Source organism: Rhinoderma darwinii, chromosome 11 (genome assembly GCF_050947455.1).
Source record: "Rhinoderma darwinii isolate aRhiDar2 chromosome 11, aRhiDar2.hap1, whole genome shotgun sequence".
Classification (NCBI taxonomy): domain Eukaryota; kingdom Metazoa; phylum Chordata; class Amphibia; order Anura; family Rhinodermatidae; genus Rhinoderma; species Rhinoderma darwinii.
In genome coordinates, this window is record NC_134697.1 from 71,473,701 (window position 1) to 71,491,439 (window position 17,739).

The following is a 17,739-nucleotide window of genomic DNA, read 5'->3' on the forward strand; positions in this document are numbered from 1 at the left end:
TTATTTAATTTTCCTTTTCTTTTGGTCTTAAATGCTATCTAAGTTTGTTGTGAAATTAAAAACTGTTAATAAAAACAACTTTGGAAAAAAAAAATGAGAAAGGGCAGCCCTCTATGGATACCCAAACATTTACAAGAGATAGCTGAGCATATTTCAAATAATTACTTATCTCTCGGTGACTACAGTATATCACATGTACGTATATAAGTATTAAATGGGGTCTACTTAACCAACTCTGGGTCTTTTGTGTCTCAAAGAAGATCCAGTCCTACTGAATATCATGCCCTTTCAGCTTTTATCTGATAGATTTATCTATGTTCAAATCATGTGACACTGGCCACTAACGCATGTAAAGGACACTATGCTAGGAAAATTTGGGGTGCAGACATGTGCTTCGATGATCAATGTGTCCTGCAATCAGGGGCAGCATCAGGGGGCAAACTGAGCAGTTGCCCAGGGCCCCCATCCCCTTAGGGCCCCCTGCTGATATGGGGCCCAAGGAAGCCCACCCTGACCAGCCCATAACATTTATGGGCCGGGCAGCATGGGCCCCTTCATGCTCGGTGGCGTTGCTAGCACCGGAGGGGACCCCGGTGCAGGCCAAAGCCACATTCACTTAGGCCTGCAGCCTATAAGGCACTGGGAAGACTCCCTGCGCAGGCCGACATGATGACTTTACTGCATCATGCTAGTCTCTGCATGCTTTCCCACCGGAGCCTGTGCAGGACTCTGTCCGTCACGGGAACGGGGCAAGGTAAGTACAATATTTTTTTGGGGGTGCTTTGTGGCAATATATAGGGGGGATTTCTGTTAGCTCTATATGCAAGGGGGCTGTGTGGCAGTATCTACAAGGGGGGCTGTGTGGCAGTGTATACATGAAGGGGCTGTGTGTCAATATATAAAATGGGGGTTGTGTGGCACAATATAAAAGGGGGGCTGTGTGGCACTATATACTAAGTGGGGGTGAAATGTGGCACTATACTAAATGGTGGCACTGTGTAACACTATAGTAAGTGGGGGCGCTGTGTGGCACTATACTAAGTGGGCGCTGTGTGGTACTATACTAATTGGGAGGGGCTGTGTAGCACTATACTAAGTAGCGGGGCTGTGTGGCACTATTTACAAGGGGGGGCTGTATGACACTATTCACAAGGGGGATGGCTGTATAGCACTATCTAAAGGGGGCTGTGTGTGGCGCTATCTACAGGGGGAATGTGTGTGGCGCTATCTACAGGGGTAATGTGTGTGGCGCTATCTACAGGGGGCACAAAGGGGGCATCATTAATGTGGGGGCAAAAAGGGGGCACAGTTACTGATGGGGCACTTTTATTGTGTCGAGCACTGAGGGATCATTATTACCATCTGGGGCACTGTGGATTACGAGTTTGTTTAACCCATTCCCACACCTTGGCGTACATGCACGTCCAGGTGAGCAGTAACTTCGTGCACCTGGGTGTGCAGTTACGTCCGTGCTTTAACAGTTAACCGCCGCACGGCGCTACACCGCAGCAGCGGTTAACTTTGCAGTGTGTCTGCCCTTCTCTCCCCGTTGCCGATAAGCGGCCCGTCACTGCTGAAATCGGCAATTAACCCCTTCGATGCGGCAGTCGATTGCAATCCTTGTCACGGCAACCGGAGGCCAGACAATGGCCTCCGGGCTGCCATGTACAGAAGCCTATGAGGACCAGCCGTAAGCTGGTTCTCATAGGCTTCCTGTCAGAGTGACTGTCACGTAACAATGACATTCAGGGTATGTTCACACGCTGAGCCCAAAACGTCTGAAAATACAGAGCTGTTGTAATGATGGGGGTAAGGAAACAGACAAGTGAGCCCTAATCTACCCGCCACTCAGTCCCTGCCTACTTGCAACGACCCGCCCTAGGCGACGGGGTACAACTGGGCGACGGTCCCTACGCTCAATAAGTGCACGACAGACAAACAGACAAGGGTACACATGCAAGGGAAAAGGGGCAGTTGCCCACGGCAACACCATGAGCAACAAGAGTGGTGAACGAGCCGAGTCAAACCAGGAGTGTACGAGGTACCAAACGCAGAGCAGGAGAGTAGTGAACAAGCCGAGTCAAACCAGGAGTGTACGAGGTACCAAACGCAGAGCAGGAGAGTAGTCAGTAAGCCAGGGTCAATATGAAACAGGGTAAAATGGTACAAGAAGCTGCAGCAGGGCCAGGAAACAAAACGAGAAGAATCACAAGCAAGGAGGAACAGGAAAGGCAGGTATAAATAGACAGAGGGCGGGAGCTAGCTCCGTCTGGCCAGGCTGTGATAGGCTCTCCCACTCCTAAGCCTGCCATCCTGAGTGGTGGAAGATGGAGTCAGTCTCACAGACATAGAAGCAGGTGCAGACTGATTACCTATGGGCGTGGATACAGAAGCTGTGCCTGGCAGATCCTTAACAGCTGTTTTCAAGAGGAAAGAGCTCCTCATTTTCAGACATTTTTTGTGCCACTCGTTATTTTCGCAGCGTTTTTCGCAGCGTTTTTTACGGCCGTTTTTGGAGATTTTTTCAATAGAGTCTATGGAAAACGGCTCCAAAAGCTTCCCAAGAAGTGTACTGCACTTCTTTTTCGCGGCCGTTTTTTTAAGCGAAAAACGCTCTGTTGGAACAGAATGCTGTTTTCCCATTGAAATCAATAGGCAGATGTTTGGAGGCGTTCTGCTTCCGATTTTTCGGCTGTTTTTCGGGCGTTTACGGCCCGAAAAATGGCCGAAAATAGGCCATGTGAACATACCCTCAGAATACATTACACTACATAGTTAGTGTAATGTGTTCTAGCAGCGATCAGAGCTGCAAGTCTAAGGGTATGTTCACACGAGGGCGTCCGTTACGGCTGAAATTACGGGGATGTTTCAGCCTGAAAACATCCCCGTAATTTCAGCCGTACCGGCATGTGCAGGCGCTTGAACGCCGCGTCAATTACGGCCGTAATTAGCGCTGCTATTCATTGGAGTCAATGAATAACGGCTCCAATTACGGCCAAAGAAGTGACAGGTCACTTCTTTGACGCGGGCGTCTATTTACGCGCCGTCATTTGACAGCGGCGCGTAAATATACGCCTCGTGTGAACAGACAAACGTCTGCCCATTGCTTTCTATGGGCAGATGTTTGTCAGCGCTATTGTGGCGCTATTTTCAGACGTAATTCGGGGCAAAAACGCCCGAATTACGTCCGTAAATAGGCCGTGTGAACATACCCTAAGTGTCCCCTAGTGGGACAAGTAAAAAAAGTTAAAAAAAAGATAGTAAAAGTTTTTAAAAATGTGTAAAAATAAAAGTTATAAGTTACATAAGCAAACACTGCTTTTTTACCTATAAGAACACCCCTCCCAAAATATACAATAAAAAGTGATCAAAATGTTGCATGTATGCCAAAATGAAAATGGTACCAATAAAAACTACAACCCGTCACCAAAAAAACAAGCCCTTAGACAGCTTTTTTAACTAAAAAATAAAAAAGTTATAGCTTTCAGAATATGGTGACACAAAAAATAAATTATTTTAGAAATAAGTGATTTTATTGCGCAAACGCTGCAAAACATAAAAAAACCTATATATATATATATGGTATCGCCGTAATAATACCGACCCGCAGAATAAAGTAAAATGGTCATTTATAGCCCAGGGTGAACGGCATAAAAAAAAGCTAAAAACAAAAATGATGGTTTTTGGTCACCTTGCTTGCCAAAAAATGGAATAAAAAGTGATCAACAAAATTGCACGTACGCCAAAATGGTACCAATGAAAAGTACAGATTGTCTCGCAACAAATAAGCCCTCACACAGCTCCGGTGGAGAAAAAATAAAGGAGTTCTGGCTCTCAGAATATGGCGATGCAAAATGTGCAGTGTCCAATAGCAGATAAGATTGGGCACCATTTATCAGTGCGACACCGGCCACACATCTATGAATTATTATTTATTTACCGCATTATTATACCCTCTTATTATACCCTGATGTTCTCCGCACAGATTAAATATGCCCCCACATTATAAACTGAAATAACAGCAAAACGCCAAACCAAACTACTACCAAGCTAAATCTGTGCTCCAAATGCCACTCCCTTCTGAGCCCTGCAGCGTGCCCAAACAGCAGTTTACACCCACATATCTGGCATCGCCATACCCGGGAGAACACGGTTAATATTTTATGAGGTATTTTTCTTCAGTAGCACAAACTGGGCATAACATATAGTGCATTAAAATGGCATATCAGTGGAAAATAAAAATTTTCACTCTGCACCATCTGCTGCACATTAACCCCTTCGCGCACCATGACATAGCATGTCGTAGTGTGGGGGGTGATGTATGGAGCAGGCTCACACGCTGAGCCCGCACCATAAGACTTAAGGATGCTATCCTCACGCTGAACACACTGTTCTCTGCAAGGCATAGCTGAAGTATATACTGGCCTCGATAATGTAATCACCATAGCAAATACTCCAACTATCAAGTGCATGAGGTAATAATAGTATGATAACTGGGCAGCACTGTTATGAGCTAGATGGAGTTCTGCATAGGAAATACTGCAATTGCCACTAGACTATATATGCCTTTTTCTTACATCATGGATAAAGAATTATATAGACGAGAAAATCTCTGCATGTTGCTAGATCCATTGACATATTAAAGACAGCTTTCTGATCCCAAAAGCCTTTTAGGTACTGCATTGGGAGCACTTACGAAACAACAGGCTGAATTTATATTGGTGTACAAGCCTATCATAGCAACTTTTCACTCCCGCCCAATAAAATATAAAAATGTTTTCCTCCCACCTTTTGGTCCTATAGTGGCTGGGATAGGGTACTTGTTTGAGAGGTTATGTTCCTAGGTTGACAGTGTACCTCAACCCTCTATTAGTGATATACCCGGGTTATTAAGAGATAGCAAACATTTATTAGCTGTAATGGAGACTATCATCTGGTTTAAGTCTTATATTTCAATAATGTCATGTTGCAGCCCTTTACTCTTCTATTCCCCATTATTTAGCAATTCAAGCATTAACTTATTTTTTTTTAACCGTTCATTCCTTTTCCTACAGAGTTGAAAGATTTTCTTTTTACATCACTAAATGTTTTGCTTAAAGAGGCTCTGTCACCAGATTTTGCAACCCCTATCTCCTATTGCAGCAGATCGGCGCTGCAATGTAGATAAGAGTAACGTTTTTTGTTTTTTTTTAAAACGAGCATTTTTGGCCAAGTTATGACCATTTTTATATTTATGCAAATGAGGCTTTCTAAAGTACAACTGGGCGTGTTTAAAGTTATGTACAAGTGGGCGTGTATTATGTGCGTACATCTGGGCGTTTTTACTTATTTTACTAGCTGGGCGTTGTGACTAGGAGTGTATGATGCTGACGAATCAGCATCATCCACTTTTCTTCGTTAGCACCCAGCTTCTGGCAGTGCGCAGATACACAGCGTGTTCTCGAGAGATCACGCTGTGACGTCACTTCCCCAGGTCCTGCATCGTGTCGGACGAGCGAGGACACCTCGGCACCAGAGGCTACAGTTGATTCTGCAGCAGCATCAGCGTTTGCAGGTAAGTCGATGTAGCTACTTACCTGCAAACGCTGATGCTGCTGCAGAATCAACTGTAGCCTCTGGTGCCGATGTGTCCTCGCTCGTCCGACACGATGCAGGACCTGGGGCAGGAAGTGAGTGACGTCACAGCGTGATCTCTCGAAAACACGCTGTGTGTCTGTGCACTACCAGAAGCTGGGTGTTAACGAAGAGAAGAGGAAGAAGCTGATTGGACAGCATCATACAGAAAACATTACACCGCCCACAGTGAAAAGAAAGAGTCACCTTCTATTTGGCAATTATAGCCAAATTAGCATATTTAGAAAAATGCTCATAACTTTGCAAATAAAGGTTTTTGAAAAAAAAATACACTTTTTTTTAAAACAAATCACACTGTAGTTATCAGCATTATATCGCCTATTAGATTAGTTAGGAGATAGGGAAGTAATAAACTAGTGACGGATTTTCTTTAAAGGGGTTAAAAAAAAATCACAATTCACAATTTTTTAATACATTATTTTTTTACTTTTTACGATACAGCTTCTACGTGTCCTGTATACATAAAAGCTGTATTGTTCTGTCTGAGCCAAGTCCATTAGTTCAGCAGAACTGACAGCTTGGCTGAAAGCTGGTCTTGTGTATCTCAGACACAGGATCCAGCTAATAATGATCACATGTAAGCTATAAATGGACTCGTCAGTTCAGAAAGAACGATACATCTACTATATGTATACAGGATAGATAGAAGCTGTATTGTAAAATGTAAAAACATTTTTTTATAAAAGTCAGTTGTAGATTTTTTCTTAAGAATAATTATTTTTTGTTTGGCAAGACGTCCTATTTACAATACTGGCGCATTCAGGGGCAACATTTTCACCTTCTCTAGCTAAAATTTTGAAGGCATGGTGGGAGAATCAGGTAATTTTTTTCAGACTATAACCCCTTAGTTCGGTATGGTGCTACATCGCTTATGTCATCCTAATTTGTGGGTCCGATGTGGAGACCATACCGACATATGTGCTGTACTAGAATGAGAATTCTATAAATCTTGCCTTTCATTCTAAACAGATTCTCTTCTTGGGTTTGTATTTAACGAGGAATATTAATGAATCAAGACTGTCCTCCACTGTTTACAGAGAGGAAGTTTCAGGGAGCACAATAGGCATTGTCTTGTCATTCTAGACATACCACCCCTTAACGCAATGTCATGTATGTGACAAGTGTTAAAGTGAAGTATGAGCGCACTCACAGGCTGAGCGTGCTCTATACTGAGCAGGGGTCAGCTGTATGTTACAGCCGACACTTTACTGCAACGAGCAGAATCAAAGATCACTTTAATTCTGCCTATTTAACCCCTTAGATGCCATGGTCAAGAGTGGCAGCGGCATTTAAGGTGTTAGAAATAGGGGGACTTCCCCCTCCAACAGGCTATTGGGCTCCCCGGGACGCAATCACAGGGTGCTGATGGTTGTCATGGCAGCCTAGGGGCCTAATGAAGGCCTCTAGTTCTGTCATCTTTGTGCTCCTATTAAGCCACTATGCAAAAAAAATATTATAAGGTAATAAAAAAACTTGTTAAAGTAATGTTAAGAAAGAGAATTTATATTAACAGAAATGGTATCGACACGTTTGTAAAAGAACTATTAAAATATAAAGTTATTTTACCAGTACGGTAAAAGCTGTAAAAAAAACAAAACGTAAAAACGCTCAAACTGCTGTTTTTTGGTCACATTAGTTCCCCAAAATGTTTTAATAAAAAGTGATCAAAAAGTCACATGTACCCCAAAATGATACCAATAAAAAATACAGCTCACCCTGCAAAAAATAACCCTTGCTCTATCAACGGAATAATAAAAAAGTTATGACTCTCAGAATGTTTTTTATTTGTGAAAGTCAAACAACATTAAAAAACGATATACATTTGGTATCACCCTAATCATATCAACCCGAAGAAATAAGATAAGGCCTCATGCACACTTCAGTTTTTTCCTTCAGGGTGCTATCCGTTTTTGTCACTGATAGCACCCTGAACCCATTCATTTAAATGGGGCCATGCACACTTCAGTTTTTTTGATGGTCCGTTGCTCCTTTCCGATCCAAAGTAGAGCATGTCCTACTTTGGTCCGAGATTCCATGACCGTGAGGCCCATGCAAGTCAATGGGGCCATCAAAAAAACTGAAGGCACACGGAAGGCATCCATGTGCCGTCCGTGTGTGTGACGGAGCTGTTGCCTAGCAACCGCCGGGCGGGCAGAAAAACATTAGAAAAATATTACACTAATCGGCAGCCACTTGTTTCTATCAATAACTGATAGAAAAAAGAGGCTGCTGATTAAAAATAAAATAAAATAAAATAAAAAGCATTTCATGCGTACCCGGTCGTTGTCTTGGTGACGAGTCCCTCTTCTTCCTCCAGTCCGACCTTCTTTTGTGACGCGGCAGCCTGTGATTGGCTGCAGAGGCCGCCGCAGCCTGTGATTAGCTGCAGAGGCCGCGGCAGCCTGTGATTGGCTGCAGCGGCCGCGGCAGCCTGTGATTGGCTGCAGAGGCCGCGGCAGCCTGAGCCTGCCTGCAGCGGCAGCGGCAGCCTGTGATTGGCTGCAGCGGCGACATGGATTGAACGTCATCGCTGGAGGCCGGACAGGAGGAATGTAAGTATGAACTTAACATTAAAATTTTATTTTCCGCGCACCGAGCATGGTACTGTCACCCTGGACAGTACCATGCTCAGCGCACGGAAACGGAAACACGGAGTGCACACGGGAGTGCACACGGAAACCACACGGCCACTAAAACGGGTTCACCATAAAAACTAAACCCAAAAAACAATGTCGGAATTGCTGTTTTTTGCCCATTTCACCTCACAAATAATTTTTTGCAGTTTCCTAGTACATTATATAGTACAGTAAATGGTGCCATGAAAAACTACTTGTAGCGCCCATGGCCGCGGGCCGTCGGGTTTACTCAACTCCCGATGCCCGCAGCCATGGATCAGTGAGCGCTGGCTCGCATCTCCTTCCTAGGAGACGCCAGCTCCCACTTCCGCTCAAGTCCGCTGTGTCCCGGATGTTGCGCGAGTTCATGCCCGGTCTTAAAGGGCCAGCGCACATGAGAGCAATTATCATCATCATCAACTACACATGATTTCCTGGACAATAAGAAGGGCCCTGCCCTTCTGATGCTTGCCTAAGCATTCTTAGTGTATCCCATGTCAGTCTTACCTGTTCCTGTATCCCGTGCTGTGTTCTTGTTTCGGTGCCTACTAGTGTTGGAGTCGTGTCTACTGCACCTGCTGTCGTTTGCCACGTCCTGTGTCATCTTCCACGTCCAGTGTGATTCGCCACGTCTGGCGCAACCTGCTGTCATCCGCGGGACTAGTGCGGGACTTTATATTACTGGGGTGCTCTGTTGTTTGGCCAGCTGCCTCCCCGCTATGGTGGTGCAGCCTAGTGGGTCCACATACCCACATACCGCGACAGTATGCTCAGGCCATGGACCATGCTGGTCAACCTGAGACCTTGACGACACAAGCCATGCTGGCCGAGATGCAAGACCTCCAGTCCCAGCAAGACCAACTCCTCTTGTCGGTGAACGCCATTGCCCATCGAATGGTTGCTCAAACCACAGTCATCACCGCACCCATTCCTGCTTTTCCTCCTGCTACACTTCCTGTCAGTACCAGTGCCAATCCCCTGTGCTTCTTGCCGCTATCTCCTCACTATGACAGAGACACGAGGACCTGCAGGGGATTTCTGAATCAGTGCCAGATCCACTTCAGACTACATTCCAGGTCCTTCTCTTCTGATGACGTCAGGATCGCCTTCATCATCTCTCTCCATACTGGCAAAGCCCTGGCATGGGGAAATCCTCTGTGGGAAAATCAGAGACACATGACTAGCAGTGCTTCTTACGGACTTTCCACACAATTTTTTCCGGAACCTGGGAGAGTTTCTTCGGCTGGTGCATCCCTGCTGACCCTACACCAGGGAGGAAACTCCGTGGGCAGGTATGCCATTCAGTTGCGTACCCTGGCTGCTGAATTAACTTGGAACAACGAGGCTTTGGTGGCCACATTCTGGCAGGGACTGTCTTCTGGGATTAAAGACGAGCTGGCTGCTCGCAATCTGCCATCTGCCATCTACCCTCGATGATCTCATCCTACTTGCCACCCAGGTTAACATGAGGATCCGAGAGCATTTCCAAGAGGTTCTCCGGGAGAGAGGATTTTCTAGGCTGGATTCTACTTTCCAGCAATCCTTACTATCCTTATCAGTCGTCCTACCAGAGGATCCTATGCAGATGAACCGAGTCAAATTGTCTACCCAGGAGAGACAACGCAGACGCACTTCTGGACTTTGTCTGTATTTCGGCCTCGGAGGCCATATTGTGCATTTGTGTCCCCAGATGCCAGAGAGACCCCAGTGCCTAGGATTGGTTGGAGAGACAACCCTAGGTGGAATAGTACCAAATAAAGCATTCTGTTCCACGTTGACTATTCCTGTGACCATAATATCCGGTGAGAGGATGCATCGGATTTCTGCCTATGTAGACTCCGTGTCCGCGGCAAACTTCATCCAAAAGGAGCTAGTGGATCATCTCCCGTTGCCCACAGTTCCCCTGGAGACATCTTTGTCTGTTGCCTCAGTGAATGGACTGCCTCTGCCTGATCTGATCATATCTAAAATCAAGCCATTGAAGCTCCAGGTTGGAGCCCTTCATTCTGAACTAATTTCATTCCTTGTTTTGCCCAAGACCATCAAGCCTGTCCTGCTGGGCTTGCCTTGGCTTCGACTGCATTCCCCAGTCCTGGACTGGAATTCTGGAAAGGTTCTCCAATGGGGCTCCAAGTGCCTCGGTCATTGTCTGTTGCAGCTTCAACTTGTCCAGCCTCCTCTGCCTCAGTCATTGGCGGGACTGCCCCCCCATTTCGCTCAATTTGCAGATATCTTCAGCAAGAGGGAGGCTGAGACGCTGCCTCCAAATCGGATTTATGACTGCCCCATTGAATTGGTTCCTAATGCCTCTCTCCCCCGTGGACAGGTATATCCTCTCTCCTTGCCAGAGTCTCTATCCATGTCGGCCTATATCAAAGAGAATTTGGAGAGGGGTTTTATACGTAAGTTTTCCTCCCGCCGGGGCTGGGTTCTTCTTCGTTAAAAAAAAAGACGGATCCCTTCAACCCTGCACTGACTACCGTGGTCTCAACCAGATCACGGTCAAGAACAAATACCCGTTTCCACTTATATCAGAACTGATTGACCATATACGAGGAGCCAGAAATTTTTCTAAACTAGACTTGCGTGGGGCTTATAATTTGATCCGAATCCGTCAAGGGGACGAGTGGAGGACGGCGTTCAACACCCGAGACGGGCACTACGAATACCTAGTGATGCCATTCGGACTGTGTAATGCTCCCGCGGTCTTCCAGGAATAGGTCAATGATATCGTTCGAGATCTCCTTTATGTCTGTGTTGTAGTTTATCTCGATGATATTTTGATTTTCTCCCCAGATCCGACGACTCATCGGAAGCATCTCCGTCAAGTTCTATTACGATTAAGAGAGAATCGTTTATATGCCAAGCTGGAGAAGTGCGTCTTTGAGAAGAGTTCTCTGCCCTTCCTGGGCTACATCATCTCAGATCAAGGTCTCAAGATGGATCCTGAGAAAGTGAAAGCTGCCCTGGAGTGGCCACGTCCTCAAGGCCTGAGGTCCATACAGCGTTTCCTGGGATTCGCCAATTTCTACCGGCAGTTTATCCCAAACTTCTCATCACTGACAGCTCCCATCTCTACCCTTACCAAGAAGGGTGTGAATGCCAAGGTGTGGACTGCAGAGGCAGAATCCGCATTTATTAGCCTCAAAAAAGCCTTCACTTCAGCCTTGATCCTCCATCATCCTGACATATCTTGGCAGTTTTCATTGGTGGTGGATGCTTCTTTTGTTGGTGCAGACGCACTTCTGTTACAGAGGAGCTTCAAAGGAAAGGCAGTAGTATGTGGCTATTACTCAAGACTTTTTTCTTCTGCAGAGCACAATTACTCTATTGGGGATCGGGAGCTACTGGCCATCAAATTGGCTCTGGAGGAGTGGAGACTTCTTCTAGAGGGCGCAGCTCACCCCATCCTGATCTACACAGAGCGCAAGAACCTCACCTATATGCAATCCGCTCAATGACTAAATCCCCGTCAAGCCAGGTGGTCGCTGTTCTTCACCCGTTTCCAATTTGTGCTCCACTACCGTCCCGCTGACAAGAATGTGAGGGCCCATGCCCTGTCCCGGTCATTTGAGACGGATGACACGGTGGAGTCTCTTCAAAGTATCATAGACCCGTCCTGAATTGTCACTGCTAATCCTTTGCAGGTTAGAGACATCCCTCCGGGGAGGACTTTTGTTTGATTCGCAGACAGGAGAAGAATTCTCCGCTGGGGTCACAGCTCTAAACTTGCTGGGCACGTTGGTGTTTGTAAAACCTGAAACCTGATTGCTCATCACTTCTGGTGGCCCACGCTACCCAAAAATGTTGTACCCAATGCCCCCTGGCAGTACATTGCGATGGACTTTGTCACAGACCTTCCTCCCTCAGCAGGATGCAACACTGTCTGGGTGGTGTTGGGCCGGTTCTTGAAGATGGCACATTTTATCCCGCTGATCAGCCTACCTTCTTCTCCCCGACTGGCGAGTCTCTTCATTCAGCATATCTTCCGCTTGCATGGCTTGCCCCATTCACATTGTGTCTGATCGGGGGGTTCAATTTACCTCAAAGTTCTGGAGAGCCCTCCGTAAACTTCTGGATGTGAGATTGGACTTTTCCTCAGCCTATCACCCCCAGTCCAATGGGCAAGTCGAGAAGATCAACCAGATCATAGAGAATTATCTCCGCCACTTCATCTCCTTACAGCATGATAACTGGGTACAGCTTCTTCCATGGGCCGAGCTCTTGTACAACAACCACACAAGTGAGTCCACCACATCCACTCCATTTCAAATTGTGTACAGTCAACATCTTAGAGTCCCTCTTCCTGTGTCAACTACTTCTTAGGTACCCACTGCTGACTCTGCATTTGGGGACTTTCTGCAAATCTGGCAACATACCTGGTCCTCTATTTTGCTGGCAGTCGATCGCATGAAGCGAAAAGCAGATACCAAAAAAAGAGAGCCGCCTCAGTATCTTCCAGGTACTAAAGTCTGGCTGTCCTCACGGAACATTCGTTTGAAGGTGCCTTCATACAAGTTTGCTCCCAGGTTCCTCGTCCTTTTGAGATTCTGCAACAGATAAACCCTGTCTCCTATAAGATGCGGCTGCCTCCTACCCTCAGAATCCCCAACTCCTTTCATGTGTTCCCTCCTGAAACCAGTGGTCCTGAACCGCTACAGTAAGACTTCCATTTCATGTGTTCGAGATGAGGGAGATCCTGGACTACAAAAGGGTAGGAGGAAGGAGGTCCTGGGAGCCGGAAGAGAACCTCAGTGCCCCTGCTCTCATTAAGAAATTCCTCTCTCGCTCTGGCTCCAAGAAGAGGGGGCGCAAGAGGGGGGATACTGTAGTGTCCATGGCCACGGGCCGTCGGGTTTACTCACCTCCCGACGCCCGCAGCCATGGATCAGTGAGCGCTGGCTTGCATCTCCTTCCTAGGAGACGCCAGCACTCACTTCTGCTCTGGTCCGCTGTGTCCCGTAGGGTGCGCGGGCACGCTCGTGCCCGGTCTTAAAGGGCCAGTGCGCGCACATGAGAACAATCATCATCATCTACATATGATTTCCTGGGCTATAAGAAGGGCCCTGCCCTTCTGATCCTTGCCTGAGCATTCTAAGTGTATCCCATGTCAGTCTTGCAAATGGTCCCTTAGTGTTTTCCCGTTCCAGTTGTTACCCGTGCCCCGTTACCTGTTCCTGTATCCTATGCTGTGTTCTTGTTCCTGTGCCTACTAGTGTTGGAGTCGTGTCTACTGCACCTGCTGTCATTTGCCATGTCCAGAGTCATCTGCCACGTCCTGTGTCATCTTCCACGTCCAGTGTGATTCGCCACGTCTGGCGCAACTTGTGGCACCTGCTGTCATCCGCCACATCTGGCGTACCTGCTGCACACACCTCCATCTGTGCCAGAGCTGCGGCCACTGTCTGGACTATCCAGGTACCCTAGTGCGGGACTTTGTATTACTGGGGTGCTCTGTTGTTTGGCCAGCTGCCTCCCCGCTACAGTGCTGCGGCTTAGTGGGTCCCCATACCCACATACCATGACACTACTGCTTGTCCCACAAAAAAACAAGCCCTTGTCAAACAGCCTTGTCTATAAAAAAAAATGTTATGGCTTTTGGAATGCGGAAAGAAAAAAAACGAAAATTAAAAGCCAAAAATTGGCCTGGTCATTAAGGGGTTAAGGCTATTCCAGTATGTGAGTTAACTAAGGCAAGGAAAAACTGCTCAAATGATGCTGCCTTTGCAGCGTAAACATCAGCAGTTTGTAAGCGTCTCTGCCAGCAGGGTTGCCCTGAATGTTCTTTGAAAATAGATATTTCTATTGCATCTTGTAAAGATAGAACTCACTTGCTATTTTCTAAGGCCTCATTTCACTAATAGTAACGAGGGCCCTATTTCTGTGACATAATACAGATGTGAGTTTACAAAAATAAAGGCTTTAGTGACTAAATTCTTACCTGTATTGTACCATGAAGACAATCTGTCTAATATTTTGAACAAGGGTTATTAAAATGATTTTCAGAAGAGCCCCATATTGGGGAGCCTTCTATCTCTTTTTTACTTACACATGGTTAAAAACAACCGTTTTTTTAATTCCCGCTGTGGAAATAATATTAGTAAAGCATGCCCAAAAGCTTAGGTATGTAAATTATTCAAATCAGTTTCAAGTGGATGTTCCTTCAAAATACAACGATATTTATGATGCAATACATCTAATGATGTGTTTCTGATAAACTGCGATATGTCAATAAAAATATGTTGGATGCATGTTGTATCCAACGTCATATGTCCGATGCTACTATTCGGCTACCATTAGGGTGGTGTGGCTTGTACATTTGGGTGACGTATACATAGATGATTCTTAAGTGTAGTCATGTGTGGTATAGACAGTGTGGTCACCGATAGAAAATGTGGCAGACAACTGAACATGGAAAAGTAAAAATCTGAAAGGTGAAGACACAGCAGATATTTTATTTTTACTAGATTACACAACATTGTTTTTGCTAGTGAGATTAGGTATAAATCTAATGAAATAGAAAAACATTTAATTACAAAGGTCACTGGCACAGTGCACAAGTATTTCTTAACTTCTACTACACAGGATTTTGGAATTGACAACAAATTAAAATACATAGAAGTGTAGGTCTCATGTTTTTATACTCCTCCACTCCCTTTCTATAATCATTGAACCAACCCCCCCCCCCCCCCCCCCCCCCCTCCACCCCTTGCTTGAGAACAGTCCAGTTTTTCTGGAGAGGAGAATCCTGCAGATGTTCTTGACACCCAATAACAAAAAAATGGGACTAACCAGGGCTGGGGCCCCTCTTTTCGATTGCCCATAGAAGCCAGATGGATTGCCGCTATGGTATCTATGTCCTTGATCAAATGTCAAATAAGCCAACAACAAATGTGAAATGCACGTATGCAAAAAAAAATACTGAGCAAATAACAATTCATGTTCTATGCTGCAGCCACATATTAGTATAATTAGTAGTTCAAAGTTAGTTTATTGATCTTTGGAGAATTTAGAAAAAAAAACACAATCATATATTTTTTTGCTGTTTTGTTCCCCTAATTGTTATCCACATATAAGATAATTCAGATCTTTTCTGTGATTGTTTGTTATACCATTTGTTTCCAGTTCCTTTATAAACTCATCTATGTATGTCTCTTCTGGCCCCATGCTGAAAGCTTCTTGGCACTTTTTATTCTTGAAATATGCTGAGGATTGTCCACTTATGGCAATGTCAGAAGCTATAATTAAAGAAAGAGCATTACAGAAGAGCATTACAGCTAATAATTCAACACAACTAAATGAGTTACCGTGAAAGTTTCCGCTATAAACCAGCTCAAGAAACCCCAAAGAAACTACAGTAGCCCTGCTGTCAAAACCATGTGTTAGATGCCTAACCAGCGTCAGCACGTGGCGAACCCGGTGCTGACGCTGCTGCCGTCATCACGGCATCGCTGTCCATATATCGATAGTGATGTCATGTGGAGAGAAGGAGTCCCAGGCAGAGTGCTAGAAGCTTCGCTGCTCCGGGACTCCGTCTCTGGGAAAGCACCTGACATCACTGTCCATATATGGACAGTGTTCTCAGGAGCAGAGCAGTGTCCCAAACATTAGCGTAGCTATAGGGGTTGCAACGGTCACAACTGCGACCGGGCCCCTAAGCCTGGGGGGCCCGCAGGAGGCCCGCTGACCGCACTGGTCTCGCTTCCAACTGAATCTTTCAGTTGGGTTCAATGCGGAATCCTTGCTCCAGCATTCACTATGTCAAGAGTGGCTCGTCGCAGGCAGGCGCGGTGTAGTGACATCATCGCGCCTGTCTGGGCCGAGTCACTCACAGCACAGTGCGGAGAAGAAAAAGGATCCTCCACCCGTCGTGGGAACGGGGATAGGTAAGTAATTATGCTATTATTTTTCTATTAGGTACATCCATATGAGGGCATTATACTGGGTATAGGAGGGGGGGCTCATATGGTAGCTGCTGAGGGGGCATTATATTGTATGGGGGCATTATACTGTATGGGACAGCTAAGGGGGCATTATACTGTATGGGGGGCATTATATTGTATGGGGCAGCTATGGGGGCATTATACTCTATATGGAAGCTATTGAGGGCAACAATGGGGGGCATTATACTTCATGGGAGGCATGATACTGTATGGGGCAACTATGGGGGCAGCTATGGGGGCTTTATACTGTATGGGGGCATTATACTGTATGGGGAAGCTACGGGGGCATTATACTGTATGGGGACATTATACTGTATGGGGCAGCTTTGGGGCATTATACTGTATGGGGCAGCTATATGGGCATTATACTATATAGGGGCATTATACTGTATGTGGCAGCTATGTGTGGCAATATACTGTGGGGGCAGCTATAGGGGTATTATACTGTGGGGGCAGCTATGGGAGGGCATTATACTGTGGTGGTCAGCTATGGGGGCATTATACTGTGTGGGGGCAGCTATGGGGGCATTATACTGTGTGGTGGCATTATACTGTGGGGGCAGCTATGGGGGGCATTATATTGTGGGGGTATTCATGGGGTCTGTCGGGCAAGGCAGCTGCATAGGCGTGCACAGGGGTCTGGTGGTGTTGGGGAGGGATAGGGGGGCCCAAGCTGAATTCTTGCACCAGGGCCCATGAGCCTTTAGCTACGCCCCTGGTCCCAGGCAGAGTGCTAGTAGTTCTTTGCCCGGGACTATGGCTCTGGGGTTGCCCCTGACAACACTATACATATATGGACAGTGACATCAGGGGCTTCTCATGAAACTGAATCCCTAGCCATAGCGTTGGCAATGCTCTGGCTGGGGATTCCACTCCTAGAGTGAACCTCAAAGGCGCTACCTGCAGGGAGGGGGGCTGTGTGGCACTACCAGAGATGGTGGTGTGTGGCACTACCAAGGAGGGGGCTGCGTGGCACTATCAGGGCGGTGGCTGTGTGGCACTACCAGGGAGGGGGCCTGTGTGGCACAACCTGAGAGGGGGGACTGTGTAGCACTACTTGGGAGGGGGGCTGTGTGGCACTATCTACAGAGGGCACAAAATTGATAGGGCTACAAACTGGGGGCCTAACTGCTATATGGGGGCATAAATAGTGCCTAATGTCTATATGGGGCACAAAGTGACATTTTCTGCCATTTTACTGCCGCCGAGAGTTCCCCTGCAAAGGGGCCTACTAAGTCTGTGTCGCCAAAGACCCCACATAAACCTGGAGCTGGTCCTGGTTAGATGGTCACTGATTTATGTGAATGCACACCATGTAATACTACCAAAGGTGTACAGGGATTTTGTCAAGGCTGTGTGTATAGTTGAGCAGTTAAGTAATTAATAGGTACGTCCTCGGGGGTTGGTTTAGGGTAGTGAAGTGGTTAGTGTCACTGACTTTACGTGGAATACAAAGATTTCCTACAACAGACATGTCAGGTGAGGGGACAAATCCTCTATAGATCCAGTGACTTACAAGTGATGTCTTCTCTGATGTGAGTCGTTCT

The 17,739-nt window shown here is 46.3% G+C and overlaps 1 protein-coding gene across 2 annotated transcripts in view; it reads right to left on the reverse strand.

Annotated features, from left to right (window-relative positions):
• Window positions 1-15,220: 15,220 nt before the first annotated feature.
• LOC142663241 (uncharacterized) overlaps window positions 15,221-17,739 on the reverse strand; it is a 34,258-nt gene continuing 31,739 nt past the window's right edge. For both annotated transcript variants that reach the window (XM_075841737.1, XM_075841736.1), the window contains one exon: window positions 15,221-15,487. In XM_075841737.1, the coding sequence (XP_075697852.1) occupies window positions 15,312-15,487 (176 nt within the window). In that variant the 3' untranslated portion in view covers window positions 15,221-15,311. The remainder of the gene's footprint in view (window positions 15,488-17,739) is intronic.